The following is a 21413-nucleotide window of genomic DNA, read 5'->3' on the forward strand; positions in this document are numbered from 1 at the left end:
AGCTTTTTGCCTTGGTTGTCTGTGAAGGTAGAACTAAATACAAGGCTCAATCAGCATAATGCTTTTCCTCTACTTAGGAAATATACCCTTCCTCCTCGGTGCTTGTTTTCCTAAAGTGTCAATGACTATCTTAAATGTTACATACAGATGTTTTTCATGGTGAATACTTTCAAGTGCTTCTTAGGCCTAGCTGAATTGTAAACCAAATACTATAAATACAGTTAACTCAATCACATTTGCAAGGAGTGCTATCCTCCTAAAGTAACATTTATCTGATTATAAATAAAACAAACTGCTCAGTACTTTATCACTACTAGTGATTTTTGTAACTGAGTATATTGTGGGGCACGGTTATGATCGTTAGCTCCAGAGTCAGGCGCATCTGAGTTCTGGTCCCAGCTCCATCACAAGACCAGCTGTATGGTCTTGTGCATGTCACCCAATTGCTCCAAGTCTCAGTTTCTTTTCTGCTAAATGGGTACAATAGCTACACCCATCTCCCGGAACTGTTGTGACCATGAAATGAAATAGTGCATATGATGTGCACAGAGCACAGTGTCTGGTCTAGATAAGGACTAAATACGTGGTAGACAGCCATTGTGGAATGCTTATTTTTGTTTTATAGCAGTGTTTCTGTCAGTGTATGAGAAAAAGATAAGAAATGTGATAAAACATAAAAAAAACAAGCAATACTTAGCTTTCAGTATGAGGCCCTAAAAGTCTGAGTATTTCCATAGTTTTAAAGTCTACTTTCATTTTCTTTCTCCAGTATTTTTGAGTGATTCCCCACTAAGCAAATGGAGCATGACCTAATATCTGAGAACTTTGTCACCAAACAGGGTTGGATAGACAGTTCAGAATATTGCACAGGAGTTTAAATATTTACCCATAACTTAAAGTTTCTATTGATCTAAACTGTAGGGCCTGCTGTTCTGTGGAATTCTGCTGTTTTCCACACAGCTTGCCTACATCAGGGCTGGTGACACTATTTAGACATGGTATTTTGTCCTTTTTGGAGAGTCTAGTGAACTTGAGGGAAGAGTGATAAAGTGGCAAAGACATTTTATGACATTGTTTTGGTTTTATACATAGGCCTAATTCTGCTAATTCTCCACAATCACCTCTCTTCCTCTTTTCCTCTCAACTCTAAAACTTAGACTATAGATTTAATATTTTTATTTTTTATTTTTTTTCTTTAAGAGGTATTGACTGATGATAAAGCCAAAAGCTGACAGATTAGTACCACTGACGTTAGAACAAAAAGGCCAAAGCCACAGCTAGAAGCCCCAAGATTAGCAACAGGAAGGAAACTGGGAACTGAGATGTCGGCTCCAGAGTACGCGTCTTTAAAGGCTTCAGTACCCTTCGATTCTGGGAGAGGATGGCACCCCTGGCTCCTTTCCATTGCCCAGGCCCCACCAGGCGATACTGGTAGGAGTTGCAGGGTCCAAAATAGAGTCTGACAGCCAGTTCAGGATCTCTGAACAGGAGAGAGAGGAGGTCTGGCTTGGCACCTATCTCTGCGGCGAGCTCATCCAAGTAGTCGATGTAGTTGGTCTGCAAAATCTGGCTCTGGCCCTTTCCAAACCTTGGTGAAGAAAATAAGAAGGGCAGATTCACAAGGTGTTCTAAGTTATGTAAGAACATTAGGCATTCAATAGCTATTGAAAGAGTGAAGTAATGAGCAAACAAATCAATGAATTTTAGTGACTCTCCTCTGGAAAATGCTGGCTCACCCCATTAGGAGTTCTGTATTTCAGATTGACAGTAGGCTGTCAAATAAATAGCCATGAATACATGGGAGTTCCAGGAACATGACAACATTTGCAACCATGGTCATTATCAGCTTGGTAAAGCAAAGTACTAGCCAGTCAGGATTGCTGTCAAGATTCATGAGAGAAGACAGATAGAAGCCTACCCAGTGTCTTGCCCAGAGGAGACACTTAAAATTTGCTTGTTAAATTACCAAAGTGCCTGGTATTTTGGCTGGCATGTGGTACTTGGTAAATGTCAGAAGAGCGAGAATTTGAACATGAGCTAACCCCTTCATGGGATGAAGTCTCTAAGTCAACTTTTCAATGGGATGTGATTCCAATTTTTTTATATTTGTGTATAAATTATATTTTATTGATTATGCTATTATAGTTGTCTCAATAATTTCCCCTTTTCCCCCACCACCCAGACCTGTCACTCCTTTAGTTAATCCCCACATTGTCCATGTCCGTGGGTCATGCATATATATTGTTTTGCTATTGTATTCCCTATGCTGTGCTTTACATCCCTGTGACTATTCTGTAACTACCAATTTGTACTTAATCCCTTCACCTTTTTCATCTATCCCCATTACCCCACTCCCATCTGGCAGCCATCAAAATGTTTTCTAAATCTATGATTTTGTTTTTGTTCTGCTTGTTTATTTCATTTTTATATTCAATTGATAGATATGTATTTATTGCCATTTTATTGTTTATATTTTTGACCATCTTCTTAAAGAAGACCCTTTGACATTTCATATAACACTGGTTTGGTGGTGATAAACTCCTTTAGATTGCTTCTTGTTTGGGAAACTCTTTATCTGTCCTTCAATTCCAAATGATAGCTTTGCTAGGTGGTAGAGTAAGGTTGCTTTTCATCACTCTGAATATTTCTTGCCAGTCCCTTGTGTTCTGCAAAGTGTCTTTTAGGAAATCAGCTGATAGTCTTATGGGAACTCTCTTATAGGTAACTAACTGCTTTTCTCTTGCTGCTTTTAAGATACTCTCTTATTTAACCTTGGACATTTAAATTATTATGTGTCTTGGTATGGCCCTCTTTGAGTTCACCTTGTTTGGGGGTCTCTGTGCTTCCTGGGCTTGTATGTCTGTTTCCTTCACCAAGTTCAGGAAGTTTTCTGTCATTATTTTTTCAAGTAGGTTTTCAGTTTCTTGCTCTCTCTCTTCTTTCAGCATCCCCATGATGTGAATGTTTTTGCTCTTGAAGTCCCAGAGGCTTCTCACACTCTATTCATTTTGTGAATCATTTTTTTTCTTGTTGTTCTGTCCTGACTGGGTGATTTTTGCTTCCTTATGTTCCAAACCGCTGATCTGATTCTCAGCTTTATCCACTCTACTGTTGATTCCTTGTAAATTGTTCTTAATTTCATTTAGTGTATCCTTCATTTCTGACTGAGTCTTTTTTATGGTTTCCATGTCCTTTTTTATTCAACTGAAGTTCTCTCTGAGTTCACCTACCCTTCCCCTAAGTTCACTGAGCATCCTTATAACCACTGTTTTGAACCCTGCCTCTAGTAGATTGCTTGTCTCCATTTTGTGTAGTTCTTTTTTCTGGAGTTTTGATCTCTTCTTTCATTTGGGCCATGTTTCTTTGTCTCCTCATTTTGGCAGCCTCTCTGTGCTTGTTCCTGGGATGTGCAGGCCATCCATAGTCAGCCACTGTGTGTTTTCTGTCTAGGGCCACCTGGAATAAGCTACAGAGCAGTCTGCAGATGACTTCCTTGTGTTAGGCTTGGGTATACGCAAGTGAGGCAAGCTGTGAACCAAGGCTGGCTGCTGCTAATTCTGGGGCTGGGACCACTTTTTGAGAGGCATGGGGCTTGTTGAGGCCAAGTGCTGCTTGTCTGAGAGAATTTAGGAAAATATGAAGCATGAGCCAAGAGAAGTCATTTGTATGGAAAAGCCCCTGGAAACAGCTTGGGTGGGCCTAAAATTTGGGTGGGATGGAGCTTCAGGAAATCACTAGGGTGGGCAATCCATGTGAGCCAGTTTGATGGAGTGTCAGGCCATGCTGCTCACCTGCTAGCATTGTGTGTGTGTGTGGGGGGGGTGGGCTCAGAAAAGGAACAATGGCCTTTGCCAGTACTTCTGCCTGGGAGAAAGCTGCCTCCCAGCTCTTGCCCTGATGCCAGACAATTCATTTCCTTCCCCTGTATGTCTCTGGTGTCTTTCAAGCTGCTGCACCATGCTGGAGCTCAGAAAGACAGAGTCTGGGTAAGTCCATGTGTGGGATCTTTAAGAGGAACTGCCTAGGACTTCAGCAGTTTTTGTATTTCACAACCTCGATCCCCACTGGCTTTTACAGCCAGAAGGTATGGGGACTATTATTCCTGGCACTGGATCCCTGGGCTGGTGGTCCTGGTATGGGGCTGGGACCCCTCACTCCAAAGTTATTCCTACCAAATTTTAACCACCACACTTCGGTGTGGGACCAGCCCATTCTGCATCTCCACCCCTCCTACCAATCTCAGTGTGGTTATTTCTTTAATTCTGTGGTTGTAGGACTTCCATTCAGCTCAATTTCTGTCAGTTCTGGGTAGTGGTGGTTATACAGTTTAGTTGTTGTTTTGATGTGGTTTGCAAGGAGGCAAGCCCTTGGCACTCAATCTTGATTGAATTGCATTTCACTTCAGTCACAAAGCAGAAATCATAGACCTTTATGTCATAAATCCTATTTCTGATTTACTTGGATAGGAGGTCCCTTGGCTAACTTTCCAGAGATAGTCAGGCTACTGTCACTACCATTACTGCTATTCCATTCCCTATCTAACCACAGAGTGTGGGTGGCCTGAGAAAATAGGGAATTTAACATGGGCATCATACAAAACAGAAGTGAAATTCAGTCAAGGGAAAAATGTTCTGGTTTGGTAAAATTTCTATCTTTCAGTAGTTGCTTGTTAAACTACTATGTATAAGAATCACCTAGGAAGGATATAAAAATACAAATGTCCAGTCTCATCCAGAGATTTCGATTCAGTTGGTGTGACCTGTGCCCTTGGGATGTGCATTTTTTAACGAGCAGCTAGGTAGTTCTTACAGGTGGGTAGAGCACTATACTTAGAGAAACACTGCTCTAGGTAAAGATTAAGAAAACATTCTTACAGGTCAATTCTTTTTTTGTTCCTCTTGATAGTGTCTTCCATCATAGTCTTCTCTGAGGGCAAGGTACACAAGCCTAGAATATAAAAGGCTGGTTTGAGTAGTGGGTTTGATTCGATATCATCACTTTATCCAGTTGCTGGTTCCTACAATTAGACTCTGGCCATTAACCGTGTTATACCAGTCAGGGCTGTTGCTGTTGAACTCCATGGTGCACCTTACCCATCGGGTCCTATGAGGAGCTACCCTTTAGCCACAGGCTACAACATGAATTTGGAGGTGGGGAGGGGAGATTGAGGCTGGAGAGAGAACATGAGCCCGAGGGGTTGGAACTATGCCAGTAGCTTGAGCTGTGTTGTGAAGATGATGGGAAGCCAATGGAAGGTTTTCAGCAGGAGATGACAAGATCAGACTTGCCTTAGAAAAATGTGCTCTAGGGATGTGAGCGTAAAGACAGCAAGACCAGTTGAGAGGCTGCTGAAGCAGCCCTGGCTGGTGTGGCTCAGTGGATAGAGCATCAGCCTGGAAACCAAAGGGTCCCCAGTTGGATTACCAGTCAGGGCACAAGCCTGCATTGAGGGCCAGGTCCCCAGCAGGGGGTGCTCGAGAGGCAACCACACATTGATATTTTTCTCCTCTTTCTCCTTCCTTCCCCTCTCTAAGAATAAATAAATAAAATCTTAAGAAAAGAGGCTGCTGAAGTAAACTTGGTGAGAGGCAGAGGGGTGTAAGCTAAGGCAGGGCAGTAGGGGTGGAGAAATAGATGGGCGCAAGTGTTATCTGCGTGAGCTATGATTCTGTCCATCCCCCTTGTCCCTTGAGCTTCAGACGCATTTCCACTGGATGTGGCTAGTCATCTGACATCTCAGATTCAACAAGTCCAAAAGTGAGCTCTTCCCCGAAGCTTCCCTGTCCGTTCCCCCACGCACCCCCTCTCCACTCATGAAAGTGCTGCCCACACCCAGTTTCTGTGGCCAGAGATTGGCAGGTCACCATGCTCGATTCCCCTCTAATCTCCCCACATTGAGCCAGTCGTTGTGCCCTGCTGACTTCTCACATTCGTACACTCTCCTCCGCCCTGTCCACCTGGCTCAGGTTGCAGCACATGTACTGTAGACTGCTGCAGTTGCCTTCTCACGTGTCTCTGAGATGCCAGTACTTTCTCTTTGGTAGTCTACATACATACTTTTTGCCATGTATAGTGTGCACCTACATTTTTGTACACATTATACATTGGATTATTATGCCCATGGTAAGTAATCATTATACTCTTGTATAATGTGCATCCTTATTTTTCCCTAAAAAATTTGGGCAAAAAAGTGCATGTTATACACAGCAAAATATGGTATCTTCCCCACGAATGTTGAAATAATGTGTTAAAAATTGTCAATTTGATGTCAGTTCCTTATAACCTTTCACTTGTTCCCCTGGCTGAAGAGTTTTCTTAAAACAAAACAAAACAAAACAAAACATTATTTTATTGTTGTTCAGTTACTGTTGTCTGCATTTACCCCCACCCCCTTCCACCCGTGAAGAACTTTCTAAAAGGGAGATCCTAGGACCTCAGACCAGGCCTCATCAGGGTCCTGAGCCCACCAGGTGATTTTTATGTGTGGCTGGATTTGGGAAGAGACAGTCTGCATTTTCTATCCAAGTTCCTTGGCATGCCTTATGTGGTCCCTGTGTCCTGGCCCCTTGTTCTCTAAGAACAGTCTCTCACTCCTCTCTGCCTCACATGCTATGTTCTAGGAATGTCAAACAGCTTGTAATTCTCCACAGGCTTCATACCCCTGTGTTCAGGCTCCAGCGACTCACTTTTATGTGCTTGGGAGGCCCAGTCCTCTGGGAAGTTTTCCTTGGCCACATGCCCTCCCCTTATTCCACCCTGCTGTTGCTGAGCACCCTTTCTCTTCTTCCCACTCACTCCATGCTTCCCTCCACCAAAGTGTCTGTCTCATTATGTTTTAATGATCTATTTAAATTTCTGTCTGTTCCACCAGGATCCATCACAAGGCTAAGTATTCAATTCATTGTTTTTGGTTGAGCTGAATTGACCCTGGTGTCAGGAGATGATAAAAGCCTTCTGAGGTATAGAAAGTGGTACACAGATGGTCAGGAAGAAACTTTTCAATACTTTTGGAACTTTGTAGGGACCTGTGAGATTCAACTGCTTAGATTTCAAGAGTTAATTGGGAATGAAGTGTGGAGTAGGCCCTGTATCTATTGATTTTCACTTATTTTGAGGAATTCATAAACATCGTATAGGTAAAACCAGGGGTCATAGGTGGTTGCCTGCTTAGTGGTTCTTTCAGGATTCAAATAAAGGATAATGTGCTCTTCAGTTTATGCCAATCAAAATTCATGGCTTTCTAATATTTTAAAGGGCGATTAAAGGCATTTGTTATTATTGCATCTTTGTTACTTTGTGACTTCTCCACTAACTTTTTAGGAGAGCAGCCAAGACTGGCAACCTTCTTGTCTAAAGTCATTGTTGAGTCAGCTCCACCAGGTGTGAAACCCTCAGCCACTCACTTACCTTTGAAAACTCTAGTTGCCCAACGAGCTTGAAGTTCAGCAGTTGGGAAAATGCAACCTAGGGGCTCGATGAGACCTATGCAGGCAAGGGTTGACTTCTCCAGGTGAGGAGGGAACATGTACTTATACAGTGAGACCATATTATTCTCTACTTTAACAAGTGAATCTTCAAGGAAGGGAAAAGAGATTGTATATCCTGTTGCAAAGACAATGACATCAATGTCCTCTTCCACCGTCCCATCCTCGAAGATGGCAGACGTTTCTGTGAGCTCTTTCACTCTTGATTTTACCTTGATTGCTCCATAAAGTATATGGCTTGGTAGTTGGTCATTTACTACAGATGCTTTCATAAGGTATCTGAAACACACAGAAGAAAACACTTAGAAGGAACATTTAAGGAGGAGTTGTGAACCCACTTGATGTTTTATGGGTTTGGCTCTAAAAATAAAGAGGTTGTTTCAATATCCATAAAACTTTCTAACTTGATTAGTTGGCTTGCCCCCAAATTTACTATTTGACTTTATTTTCATGTCACACGTCTCTCCCCTCAACAAAGGGACAACATGAAGGTGATGAGGGTAAAAGATGTTTCAAAAAAGGAAGCATCTCCGAGGGCTTAGGGGAATCGCCAGTGCCTGTGGTCAGTCCCTGCGTACTCCAGCGGCTGAGAGCCCACTGATGTTTCTGCCATTCTTTTCTGTTATCTACCTTCGATCATCTTGCTGTTCCACTTATCTGATCATAAACAAGAAAAAGAAAATGTGTTAAATTTCCCATTAGTTTAGATAATTAGTAAGGAATCAGTGTGAAAATTAATATGTAGAATTAAATTTGGGGGCATTTGTTAATGCCGAATATCCATTGAGTCTCTGTATGTGATAGCCTGGATGAGGAAGCAAAGTCTGCTTATATTTCTTAAATTCTCTTTCTTGGAGGTTTAAGAAGCATTTAGAAATAATACCAGGTAATACATGCCGCATGTATCAGATCTCAGAATACAGCAGTCATGTAGCCCTTGTTGAAAGATTCTAAAACTCCTCTGTGTTTTTTTAAAGGGAAGGAGCTCATTATCAACTAAAGAAAAACATCTATAATGTTTGCCTGTGTTTATAAGGTCAGTGATGTATGACTTGGAGATGAACAGAGATTTTTTTTTTTGGCAAGGAGACAGTGAGTGTGTTCTCAAAAGCTGCCCATGTGAAGAGCCCTCGTGCTATACAGAGTCAGTGAAGCAGGAGTCATCAGAGGGAGAACTAGACACACGCTTCCACCACAATCCTCTGAAAGGAAGGTCACAGTCCCCTAAAGCAGTCCTTCCAGTGGTGGACAGCTCTCAGGATTAGGACATTCTTTCCATGACCTTGTTCTTGGAGTAGCTCATCCCATTACTACTTGATCTTCTTAAGTATTTACCTTTTAGAAGACAGACAGAACACATTTGTGTTTCCAACTGCAGCACCCGTGATACCTACACTGTTAGGCTGCAGCTTGAACTAGCACATTAGCAATTTGGCCCTTTGTGAAGAGAGGCACCTCTGATGACCATACTTGCCAATGAGTATCCCATAAGAAAAGCAAAATAACTTTACTTGTTTTGAGGCTCAAGGCCATAATTTTCATGGTTGAACCACCGATTCATCTGTCGTTCTGACATCCACTTTAGAACTGTTCTCGGCAAGACATTTCGGAGCATGGAGCTGAACCGGGTATGGTAGACCATGTCCCAGGGATAGCCATGGTCATACATACGGCTCATGACCCAGGAACCTTGCCTGGTGCTGATGAACACCTGGTAAAGCAAAAAGGAAGGTACGTGAGGGCACTGTCCCTTTTGGGAGGAACCCCCATATAGGTGATATATCACATATCTGGCCCCAGAAATTCCTGTATTGCTTCGTCTTAAAGATGCTTGACTTCCAAGTGAAGTAGGTTCCAGTTTTCACTGCAGCAATTTTACATAAAAGAAATATCAGTGGTATTTACACAGGTAGAGGAAGACTACAACAGTCTTAGGAACTTTCATGAAAGCATGAGAAAATCTTTGGGCTCCCACCAATCATAAAACGTACCATGTTTACAGTTGCAGTTTGGTGCTTTTTCCCTCTTCTCACCTTTTCACCTGCCCAAGTTTCTTTTATACTGAAGGCAAATAATTATAATCCTAGGAAATGTGCAATGACAACCCAATGACTACACAGGCGTACACATGTGGGTCTGTATTTCCCTAGAGTGGGACTAACCAGGGGAGTCAACTTCCTCTCACACTTAAAAGAAATTTATTATGTATTGTAAGTGTTAAAATTCCAAAGTTATACTGTGATTCCCATTCTCTTCAAATGCACATCTGAGTCTTCTTTCTAGTGTGTTCTTTACCTTGCTTACTCTGAAGACACCAGAACTTGTTCCCTAGGTTTGAATCCCAGCCATACCTCGTACTGGCTATGTTGCCTTGGGCAAGTTATTTCAACTTCCCTGTGCCTCAGTTTCTCTTTCTGCAAAATGGGGGCAACAATAGTACCTGCCTCATGGTATTACTGTGCAGATTAAGTGATATAAATAAAGTACTTAAACTATTGTCTGTTAGTTATCATTACTTTGCAAATTTAGGGTGGAGGAGGAGGAGTTTCATAGAATGCCAGACATTAGGCATAAACCAGAATTTGGTGACAGATTTTGCTGGGAAGGGCATCAACTCCTCAGCTTGTGAAGTAGGAACTATACTCACCAGTGTTAAATTGTTGATCTGCGTATGGTAACATATTTGTATCCCAATATTTTCCTGTGACTGCCCTTATGTGGACTTGACAATACTTTGATTACATATTAGAGATTATACTTAAATATTTCCATGAGTGTCTCCCTTGCTTCCTTGGCACTGACCAATAGGTGACTTTGACAGGTTACAGTGTAAGCCCTTCATTAACCTGCCGAGGGCACACCATTTTTGTTTATCACACTTGCTAGCTGGTATCTCAAGCCCTCCAAGTATGAGACTCAGGGCAGGACAGTTTTTCTGGTTGTGGACATGGGCCCAGTAAGTCCTGTGTAGCCAGAAGGAGCCAGGCAGAGGAGGCTAGTGTACAAGCGATAGGGCTTCTGGGTCCAGGCCCTGTTGGGAGGGAATGCTTTGGGGATAAAGGAACCCTAGCTATTTCCCATCTTTGCCTTGGTGTGTTCTGCCAAAAAGGGATTTAGTTTCTGCTATTCCTAACCATTGCTGTCAACATTATCAACTGCTGCAAGGCTCGATGCCTCGACAGCTCACTGTGTCACTCTTGAGCAGGTGCAGAGATGACAGTGGTTGGACGGCCTCAGTGTGCACCTAAATGTCTATGATCTTGGTTGGGAGTCTTACTGTCTATTTACTCTTTCTTGTCATGATCCCTGGATAATTGAGGGCTATGTATATTTCAAATATAACTAAAATGTGCACTAAATTTCTAAATGAACCCTCCTACCTTTATGTAATACATGAATGGGTCAACTTCTCACTAAGGCGCATGGGTGGAAACAAGGATGTCATCTGGTCCAAACTTCCCATTTTCAGACTCAAAGAACCGTATCCCAGAGAAGTAAAATGGGACAGTCTAGGCTACACAGCTGACAGAGACAGAGCTGGGAGGTAAATTCTGGCTTCTTGGCACCAGGAATTTTCTATGGTACTTTATGGAGCAACTGAGTACCCAAGCAAGCAAGCAAGTAAATAATCAATCAACCAATTAATGAGTAATGGAGCCATGAGTGTACAGCTCAGATTCTCCAGTGTGCCCCACCCCTTTCCTCTCCTCCATGGTACAAGGCAAGCAGAAGGCACTGCACCTGAGCAGCCTTCTTGCTCAGCTCCACGGCAATGTCTGTGGCTGAGTTTCCCAGTCCAATCACCAGGATGTGCTTCCCCTCAAATCCCTCGGGTTGCTTGTATTGGCGGCTATGAAAGTACTGGCCTTTGAACCTCTCAATACCTCAGGAGGAAAAAAAGAGAAGTCTGTTAACCATGTCAAGTTGATTTCAACAAACCTGCATTGCCAGCTTTTCCTTCCTGAGGTCAATCATTTGTTTTGCCTCTTCTCTTAGGCGAGTTCCAATAGTGAGGCTAATTGACAAACTCAAAGTGTAAACCATATGAGAAGAGTTACATTAAGCATATGGTCCAGGGCCAGAAGAGTTTCCAGGAACCTTCCCCACCAGCTGTCCATGGGCATGGTTCCGCAGAAAGGGTTTACAAGGACAGAACAAAGTCACAGGTGTTTGGCAGGATAAAAAGATGGCCAAGGTGGACACATGGCTAAAAGGGCCTCTCTAGCAGGAACCAATGTGGGTAAAAATTCTCTAAAATCCTGGCTTTGGAGGAGGTTAGTTGGACTCCTTGTGTAACAAAGACCAAAAGAGGTCAACAGAAACAAAGATGGTGTTCAGAGTCTTTCTAGGCCTTTCCCTATCTTAGTACTGTGCCCAATTGTAACAGTTAATCCTGCCTGTCAATCCAGACTGCATATAAAGTACCTAGACAGCTGCTCTGAAAAGCTGGGAACCCCAGGGCCTCACCTGGAAATGACTCCAGCGGCATGTGAGGGAAGACGTGGTGGCCATTGCAAACCATCACTGCGTCGAAGACAGCACTGTGCTCCTTGCCTTTGCTCTCGGTCACGACCTCCCATTGACCAGAGGATGAGAAATCTGGGCGTTTTTTCACCCTGAGGACAGTTGTCTTAAACGAATATGGAGAAGGTGTCATTGAGAATGAATCTGGCACGAGAGGGGCCTTGTGCAGTGGCTGGGAGCGTGGGCATGGGTAGAGTGCAATGTGTGATGCTCTTTAGGTTTTACCTGACTCCATTTCAAGCCAGTTAAGGTGCAGACTGCTGAGCATGGCCTTCTCATTCTTTTTTGGCAGGGAGCTGCCTACCAAGGATGTGCTGCTTTGTGCGAAAGACCCGCTCAGCAGACTAAGAACTGAAGCAAGACTCGGGTGGAAGGTAAGCTCTGGGTAAGGTGTAATAATAATAAACACACGTTTATTATTCAAGTGATGACACAATCAGTGTTTGTCAAGGACCCTTGATGAATCCACTCCTGTGCAGACAATGTATTAGAGAGGATGTTTGGGAAGCAGTTTGCATAGTGCCTGGCATATTGTCACGCTCCCAATGGTACTGGTTCCTGTTTTGTATTTTAAAATCAGGGTACTTCAGGATGGCAGTGCTGGTCATGATCTCATTTGGGTGAAATAATTGATTTTTTCATTGATTTGTTTTTAAATGTAGCTCACTGTCTGGAGGTCCGTGAGTTTCAAAAGTGTACATGGAGGTCATAGGTGTGTTGCATTTAAGGAACAATGCCAAATGGAAGAAAGCTTTCCTCATGTTTAGAGGAATGACATACATCTCTTGTTTGCAAGTGTTTTTGGTCTCTGAGGCCTGCTTTTCAAAGTTTCAGATATTTTTCAGAATGCTGCATTGGTAAAGTTTGAGGCTGTTGAACTTTAAAATTGTAAAAGGAATGTTACTATAAAGCTTATGAAAGTACTGTAACACGTCTGGCCATTTTCAGCTGAGAGGAAAGATTTCTGATTTGTAGTCCATAGTGGTATGTGAGCTGAAGTACTGTGGATTCTTGCTTTTCAAAATGTGGTTTGAGGACCTGGCTAGTGTAGCTCAGTAGAGTGTGGGCTGCTAACCAAAGGGTCGCCAGTTCAACTCCTAGTCAGGGCGCATGCTCGGGTTGCAGGCCAGGTCCCCAGTACAGGGTGCTTGAGAAGCAACCAGATATTGATATATCTCTCCCTCTCTTTCTCCTTCTCTTCCCCTCTCTCTAAAAATGAATAAATAGAATCTTTAAAAAAATAGAAAAATGTTGTTTGAGGACTGACACCTTCAGTTATTACTCAGGAGGTTATTAGAAATGCAACAGAGTTGTTTACATTTTGAGTTAGCCCTAACATCTTACGGCTTATACCAACTCAGAGACCAATAAACAGGAGTGTGTTTTTCTAACCCCTCCAGGAAACAACTATAGCAGTAAAATAGGAAACAGCAGAAGTAGTTCTCTTGCAACTCTCACATGATCTTTAAAAGAATAGAGAATATGAATTACATATTGTAAGAGGGTAATATATCTGTTAAATATAGTGATAACTAAGTGACAAAGACCTATAAAAGCTTCTGGTATAAAGAATCTGTCATTTATAGGATAGATCTACCAGGGATTTGGGAAAAACTACATCAGGTGGAACTGGACATTGTAATGGTACTTAACAAATACAGATTGCCACCAAAATCAGCTGTTATAAATTAATATAGTATAAACCTGGAACAGAACTAAAATTACAAAGACACTGATATGTGTTAAAAAAGTAAACTCCACTAAGGGTTATTTATTCAGAGGTGTAATTTAAATTTCCTAAGCACAGTTACTAGTTCATAGAGTGTAGGCTATTGATACAAATTCAGCATGTTAAGTGAGTTTTTTTTGTTGCTGATGATTGGTTTTTGAGGGAGCATAGGAATGATAGTTCTAATTATATTTCAAAGTGATCTGAACATCTTTACCGTGCAAGAGACTGCAACCAGAAAAAAATAATAGGCCAATGTAATTTCCACGGGCATCTTAGATGAATGGAGAACTGTGAGTTTCTTTTGCATGTTTTTCTAAGAAGTTCTATTTACACAGAGAAAGTAAGAAACTGGCCCCTCATTAATAATGAGTCAAATAAAATTGTTGACTCATGTTTATTTAAAAAAGTGAAATAGAAGTTTGATAGTTTACATATGGGTTTTTTAAGGGAAGTGAGGTTAGGACTCTTCTGTGGTTGTAAATATGAGTTTAAAGGCAGTTTCACCATCAATATCATCATTCAGACCTTTACTCTTAACAGGTGGTTTTCCTCTTCTGTCAATGTATACAATTTATAATGTCAGTGCAATGACATTCTCTTTGGGTTTTCTATCATGCCCTTATCTTTCGGCAAAGAATTGGATTGGAAAACTTTCTTTTATTCATAATTTCTTTCATTATCAGAGGAACTTCTTATTTAAATGTGATCTGTTCTAATGCAGAGAAAACTATTCCCCCCAGAATGTAATACCTGGAACTGAATGTATTTTAGAAGATCAAACTTCTTAGCAAAGATCCTGAAATACTCCAGGAGCTTCGAATTGGGCAGAAAGTTTGGAAAATCTTCAGGCATTGGAAAGTCACTGAAACAGGACATTTCTTTGCTCGTGCTGGTGATGACAGATTGATAGATACTCGGTTGCCCATCTTCCACATTTTCCTAAAAGATCAAATAAAAGTGATAATCATGCATTAAACAAATCCCTTGGCCCCTACTCTTCTTCTAAATCTAACCCCTGGGTGAGGTGGTCCCCTCTGGCACAGTGTACACGATCGTCACCCCATGTGGCAGGGCCTATGTGGGGCCTTGCAGGGTGACCCCCAGAGGGGCTGTTACCATAGAGGGGCTGGGGAGTGGGAACCACTCTCCTTTGGCCATGTTTAGTACCACAGGTCTCTACTTTCTTAATGTTGGTCATTGCTACAACCAGCCCCTTCTGGAATTCCCCCTGGGGAGGCTATACCCACCTTCCACCCCTTTAATAAACCCTTGGACACTGGTTAGAGAGCATAATGGTGAATTTCAATTAAAATGAGTCCTTTGGGGGCCAGGGAGTTTTCACAACTTTGTTGGAATCCTCTCCCTTCGCTCTATGCTTCTTGGCAATCAACCTTCCTTAAGCAATAAAGGTGAACGGCACCAACACCTGTTGAACCTTAAACTTGACTTTAGATGTTACCAAGTATGCTTTAGTGGAAACAGAGGCAGTACACACTATGGTTGAGTTTATAATTTCCTCTACAAGAAGTGCTCTGCCTAATGGTAATGTCTTTTGTGTTAAATCATGGTGAGAACTAAGGATGAGTGATTCAATGTCCCTGAAATTAGCATGTTATTAAAGGGGCTTTTATAAGAAAATTTAAATTATGCCAACCAAGAAGTCCTTAATAGATACTTCAGACTAATAGAGACTAAGGTAAATCCAGGCACATAGCAATTGCTGTTATGACTCAGCATTAGGGTGAGGTATAAAGAAATGTAAAGTTAATTAATTTAAATAAATGACTTTATTTTATATAAATGGCACTATAGTGTCTTCCACAGAATAGTAAATAAAGGAAAATAAATATTCAACTGTAATTGCATGACCACAATAAATCAATTGTGCGTGTTCCTCTCTCATCCTTATTCATAGAACAGTCATTACTTTCCTGCCAATCTTTAGATCAAGGCTCCTTAGATTTTTGGCGGCACTGAGAGAGGCTGCCCAGACTAGCAGAAGGAGCCTGGTCTTGGCAGTTAGACACAGGCTTAAATCTGCCGCTTTCAGGCTGTGTGAGCCTGGACCAGATCAGTCCCTTCAGCTGTAGAAGAGGGGTGTGCCAGCTGCCCAGTGGTAGTGCCTGTTGTCACCGAGGAAGCTGTGAGCCTGAGTTACAGTTCACTGCTCACTGCGGTGTAGGAAAGGTGCTGGGGGAGCTGCTAGGACACCCCAGGACTGACACAGCCACACTCACTGTCACACCTGAGTTTTCTGGCATTTTCTGTATAAGAAGTCGTTTTCGATTTCTCTTTCTTTTTAAATCCTCACCCAAGGACATATTTAGCGATTTGAGATGGAGAGAGAGAGAGAAACAGTGATGTGAGAAAGAAACAAATCAGTTGCCTCCCATATACACCCCAGCTAGGGATCAAACCTGCAACCTGGGTATATGCCCTGACCAGGAATTGAATCTGCAACCTTTTGGTTACAGGATGATGCTTTATCCACCTGAGCTACTGGGTGCCAACTGGCCATTCTTTCCTTAGTCCTTTAGGATCGTCTGGAGGTTTAATCTATATGCAGGCATTCATGCAGGACTGGAAAGTTCAAAAGTTTAAGTTCCCAGGCCAGTCCAAGTAAAGTAGAATCATTTCCTCATTCCTCGACTGACTCGACCATGGTGACTTAGCAGCTTGGCTGTAGTGGCTCCACTTTATTTCTTCATTCTGTTTCTCAATTTCAAAGAGTAAATTGTGGGACCTTGCCTCTTTTATGCATAGAATGCCCTTTATATGTATTGTGTTTCACAGAGATTATTAGTATCCACACGAGTCACCAGAGCTAAAACAGTATTTGCTCTCAGGTCGTGTCATTTAGGAATGATATGTAGAGTCTTGCTGAGTGTCAGTCTAAGCCTGTAAAGACCCTCCTCCCTCCCCTCACACCTTCCTTCTCCCTCCGTCTTCCCACCAACCCACCCATTTATCCACCCACCCACCCTCTCAGGCCGACTCAGGCCAGTGGTCAGAGACCTTTTTTCATGAGTAATGTGTTTATAGTTCCTAGGTTATTTTTGCCAAAATGTTTGATCTTCTAAAATATATTCAGTTCCAGAATCAAGGCTCAGATAATAACTTTGTTGCAGTTTCAAGTGGTTTGGTAAAAACTAGTCAGATTATTGGTATGCCATCTTTCTAGGTGATTAGAGTTTGGTGTGGTGGTGGTGTTACTGTATGTTAAATATTAGGATGCGAAGAGAGTTTGTATTAAAACATGAAGTGGCTTCTGTGTCATATACAAAGATATACTGATCTGAACTCTGGGCAAATAATAAATCGTGGTACTTCTTTTTTCAAACATTTGCTTCAAATTATGTAATCCTAGAGTCAAACGGATGGTGTAAACTCTTTCGGGATGGCTCTGTGTGATTGGGTCCAGTATGCTCGGCAAGGCTGAATGTCTGAGTTTCTCATCCAGCCACGTTCTCAGAGTCAGAAATATTTCATAAAGCATAATGCAACACAACACAACACAACAAAACAAAACACCCCACCCTACTTTTTCCTCAGGACCTGATGATTTTGTAGGAAGTGCAGAACAGAGTCAAAGATGAGGGCTCTGGAGTTGCAGGGGGTTGACCCCCTAATTCTGTGACTTCTAATGGCTTTTTTTAACCATGACCAAGTTACATAAGTCAGTTCCCCCTGTAAAATGGGGCTTATTAATAATTTCAACACCAGATAAAATATAGAAAATTCTGACTTCTGGCCAAGATGGGGGTGTAGGTAGACACACTGTGCCTCCTCACACAACCAAGATAGAACAACAATTGAGAAACAAAATAACAACTAGTACTGACAAAAAATTGAACTGTATGGAAGTCCGACAACCAACCAGTTAAAGTAGACACATTCATCCAGACTGGTAGGAGGGGCGGAGTTGGGAGGCCAGGTGGAGAAAGGTCATAGCAAAATAAAAAATCGGTGGCTGGCGGACCCCAGGCATGCAAAGCAGCAGCTGGTGGACCCTGGGCACACGGGGTAGTGGCTGGTGGACCCAGCAAGGTGGCGGATTGTGGAGGGGCTTGGTGCACAGGTGGCTGGTGGAACAGGGCGGTCCCACATTTGCACCCAGATAAACCAGGTGAAACTGGGGAGTGAGGCAGATCACATAACCCAGGGCTCCAGCATGGGGAAATAAAGCCTCAAGACACCAATTGAAAACACCTGTGGGGGTTGAGGTACCGGGAGAGACTCCCAGCCTCACAGGAGAGTTCCTTGGAGAGACCCACAGGGTCCTAGAACATACACAAGCCCATCCACCCAGGAACCGGCACCAGAAGGGCCCAGTTTGCTTGGGGGAAGCAGGAGAAGTGACTGAAATCTGGCAGCGAGCGGAGCAAGTGCCATTGTTCCCTCTTGGACCCCTGCCCCACATATAGCATCACAACCCAGCAACTGGATTGCCCCACCATGGGGAACACCTAAGGCTCTGCCCCTCCTGTGTAACAGGTATGTAAAGACAAAAAAAAAAAAATGGCCCAAACAAAATAACAGATTAAAACTCCAGAAAAAAATACAACTAAGCCACAAAGAGATAGCCAACCTATCAGATGCACAGTTCAAAGCACTGGTGATCAGGATGCTCACAGAATTGGTTGAATTTGGTTGCAAATTAGATGAAAAAATGAAGGCTATGCTAAGTGAAATAAAGGAAAATGTACAGGGAACCAATAGCAATGGGAAGGAAACTGGGACTCACATCAATGGAATGGACCAGAAGGAAGAAAGAAACAATCAAACAGAAAAGAGTGAAGAAACAAGAATTCAAAAAAATGAGGAGAGGCTTAGGAACCTCCAGGACATCTTTAAATGTTCCAACATCCGAATTATAGGAGTACCAGAAGGAGAAGAGGAAGAGCAACAAGTGGAAAAGTTATCTGAACAAATAATAAAGGAGAACTTCCCTAATCTGGCAAAGGAAATAGACTTCCAGGAAGCTCAGAGAGTCCCAAAGAAGTTGGACCTAAGGAGGAACACACCAAGGCACATCATAATTACATTAGCCAAGATTAAAATGAAGGAGAGAATCCTGGAAGCAGCAAGAGATAAGGAGACAGTTCCCATCAGACTGTCAGCTGATTTCTCAAAAGAGACCTGGCAGGCAAGGAGGGGCTGGAAAGAAGTATTCCAAGTCATGGAAGGTAAGGACCTATACAACCCAGATTGCTTTATCCAGCAAAGCTTTCATTTAGAATGGAAGGGCAGATAAAGTACTTCTCAGATAAGGTCAAGTTAAAGGAGTTCATCATCGCCAAGCCCCTATTATATGAAATGTTAAAGGGACTTATCTAAGAAAAAGAATATAAAAAAATGTACAGTAAAATGACAGCAAACTCACAATTATTAACAACCATACCCAAGACAAAAACAAAAGCAAAAAAAACCAACTAAGCAAACAACTAGAACAGGAACAGAACCACAGAAATGGAGATCACATGGAGGGTTATCAACAAGGGAGTGGGAGGAGGAGAGAGGGGGAAAAGGTACAGAGAATAAGTAGCACAGATGGTAGGTAGAAAATAGACAGGGGGAGGGTAAGAATAATGTGGGAAATGTAGAAGCTAAAGAAGTTAAAAGTATGACCCATGGACATGAACTAAATGGGGGGGGGGACGTGGGTAGGAGAGAGTGTGCAGGGTGGAGGGGAGTGAAGGGGGGAAAATGGGACAACTGTAATAGCATAACCAATAAAATATATTTAAAAGAATAAAATTAAACATTATAAAAAATACTCTCTAATATTGGTATATTGCTTTGAGAATGACAAAAATAAGGGGCTGCAAGACAGAGCCCTAAGGAGAGCTTCTGGATGTGCCCAGCTTTACCATCTGGGTTAGAACGGGATGACTGGGAGACATGCCCCAGTCGAGTGCTTGGCCCCTCCTGGCTGCATGGAGTAGATGTGATCGGACTGGCTCAGGGAGCCCCTAGTCAAGCCCTGCTGTACTGCGATTCACCCTCTAAGAGCAGCACAACCTGTGCACAAAATGAGAAGAGTTCACGTACTTTGAACCTCCACACTCCTCCGATGTCATCGGTCCTCTCAAAGCAAGTGGGCAGGAGTCCCTCATCCACACAGCACTTCAGAGAGATCAGGCCACTGACCCCGGCTCCAATCACTGCCACTGTCTTTGCCATGGTCCCCAGTCACAGAGTTGATCAATCAGTGCTGCTACAGTGGGGCAAAAAGAAAGGAAGATGGTATGGTGTGCCCGAGTATTGGGCTGTAAAGGGCAGTGGCAATTTAATGACCAGCTGGAATGTAATAAAATGCCTTAGTAGTCAACTTCCAAAGTGCCATGGGCTTTACTGCAAGCCTTGTTGACAAAATCTTGGTTTAACAGTTAAAATGCAACCCATTTAGCAAAGCCAAGTGATCAATGATGTAGTTCTAGGGAGATGAGCCAAATCCCCAGTTACTTACCCGAGTTGAGAGTTTCAGAGTTTAGAGCTGAGCGTTTCCTCGTCAGCCTCTTCCTTACCTTTGTTGAGGCCTTTTGGCGCAGTCTGTCTGCCACAGCAGTGTGCTTTGTGGGTTGTGTGCTTGGAGGCAGTCAGAGGGTTTTAAATGCTGGAGGAGGCAGTGAGTAAAGGGCGGAGCTTCTCACTCCAGCGTTCTGGTACCTGAAGCTCCAAGGACTGTGGTTGTTATGAAATCAAGCTAGGAGCCTGTATTTGGAGGTCTGGGGTAGTGGTACAGTGTCTTTACAGTAACCATGTTATGCGTGCACTGGTCAACAGACACATGAAAAGATATCACTGATCCTCAGAGAAATTTAAAGCAGAACCACAGTGAAATATCATCACCTCTCACCTGTCATATTGGCTACCATCAACACAGCAAAGAGTTGCGAGCACTGGCACAGATGTTAAGATAAGGGAAACCCCTTTGCATTGTAGGTAAGATTACAAATTGGTGTAGCTACTATGGAAAATAGTAGGAAGGTTCCTCAAAAAACTAAAAATAGAACTACCATATGACGCATCAATTCCACTTCTGGGTATGTATCTGAAGAAAAGTCAAACGCTAGTTCAAAAAGATATATGCATTCCTGTATTTATTGCAGCATTATTTACAATAGCCAAGATGTGGAAGCAACCCAAGTGTCCATCATTAGATAAATGGACACAGAAGATGTGACACACACACACACATACATACATACATAGGAATATTACTCAGCAATAAAAAAGATATTTCATTATCAGGAATGACATCTTGCCATTTGAAGCATGGATGGGCCAAGAGGGTATTATGCTAAGTATATGATTTCACTGATATGTGGATAAAAAAACAAAGCTAATGGACAAACAAAACAAAACAGATACAGGCTCATAGATCCAGAGAATAAACTGATAGTTGCCAGAGGGGAGGGGGTGGGGGGTGTTGGTGAAAAATATGAAGGAGAATAAGGTACAAAGTTTCAGTCATAAAATAGATGTCACAGGATGTAGTATACAGAAGAAGTTATATAGTCAATAATATTATAGTAACTTTGCATGGTGACAGATGGTTACTATACTTACTGTTTTGATCATATCATAAGGTATATAAATGTTGAATTACTATGTTGTACACCTTAAATTGATATAATATCATATTCCAACTGTACTTTAGAAATTAAAAA

General features: G+C 42.4%; 1 protein-coding gene across 1 annotated transcript; it reads right to left on the reverse strand.

Moving 5' to 3' along the window:
- Positions 1 to 15: 15 nt before the first annotated feature.
- On the reverse strand, positions 16 to 20539 carry FMO2 (flavin containing dimethylaniline monoxygenase 2). The gene is made up of 9 exons (XM_028530692.2): positions 20268 to 20539; positions 19792 to 19957; positions 14491 to 14679; positions 11952 to 12114; positions 11226 to 11368; positions 8996 to 9195; positions 7408 to 7763; positions 4875 to 4947; positions 16 to 1588 (listed from the first exon to the last, which is right to left on the reverse strand). Exons 2-9 carry the CDS (start codon positions 19921 to 19923, stop codon positions 1252 to 1254), a joined length of 1593 nt encoding a protein of 530 aa, XP_028386493.1. The 5' UTR covers positions 19924 to 19957; positions 20268 to 20539; the 3' UTR covers positions 16 to 1251.
- Positions 20540 to 21413: the final 874 nt, after the last annotated feature.

This window comes from Phyllostomus discolor, chromosome 14, assembly GCF_004126475.2.
Source record: "Phyllostomus discolor isolate MPI-MPIP mPhyDis1 chromosome 14, mPhyDis1.pri.v3, whole genome shotgun sequence".
Taxonomy (NCBI): domain Eukaryota; kingdom Metazoa; phylum Chordata; class Mammalia; order Chiroptera; family Phyllostomidae; genus Phyllostomus; species Phyllostomus discolor.

Excerpts from the sequence above, each read along its gene's own strand:
- FMO2 (XM_028530692.2), bottom strand. The coding sequence starts at position 19,923 with ATGGCAAAGACAGTGGCAGTGATTGGAGCCGGGGTCAGTGGCCTGATC. Across the intron at positions 14,680-19,791 it reads GAGGAGTGTGGAGGTTCAAA|GAAAATGTGGAAGATGGGCA; the intron begins GTACGTGAACTC and ends TTGATCTTTTAG. Across the intron at positions 7,764-8,995 it reads GGCCTTGAGCCTCAAAACAA|ATACCTTATGAAAGCATCTG; the intron begins GTAAAGTTATTT and ends TGTGTGTTTCAG.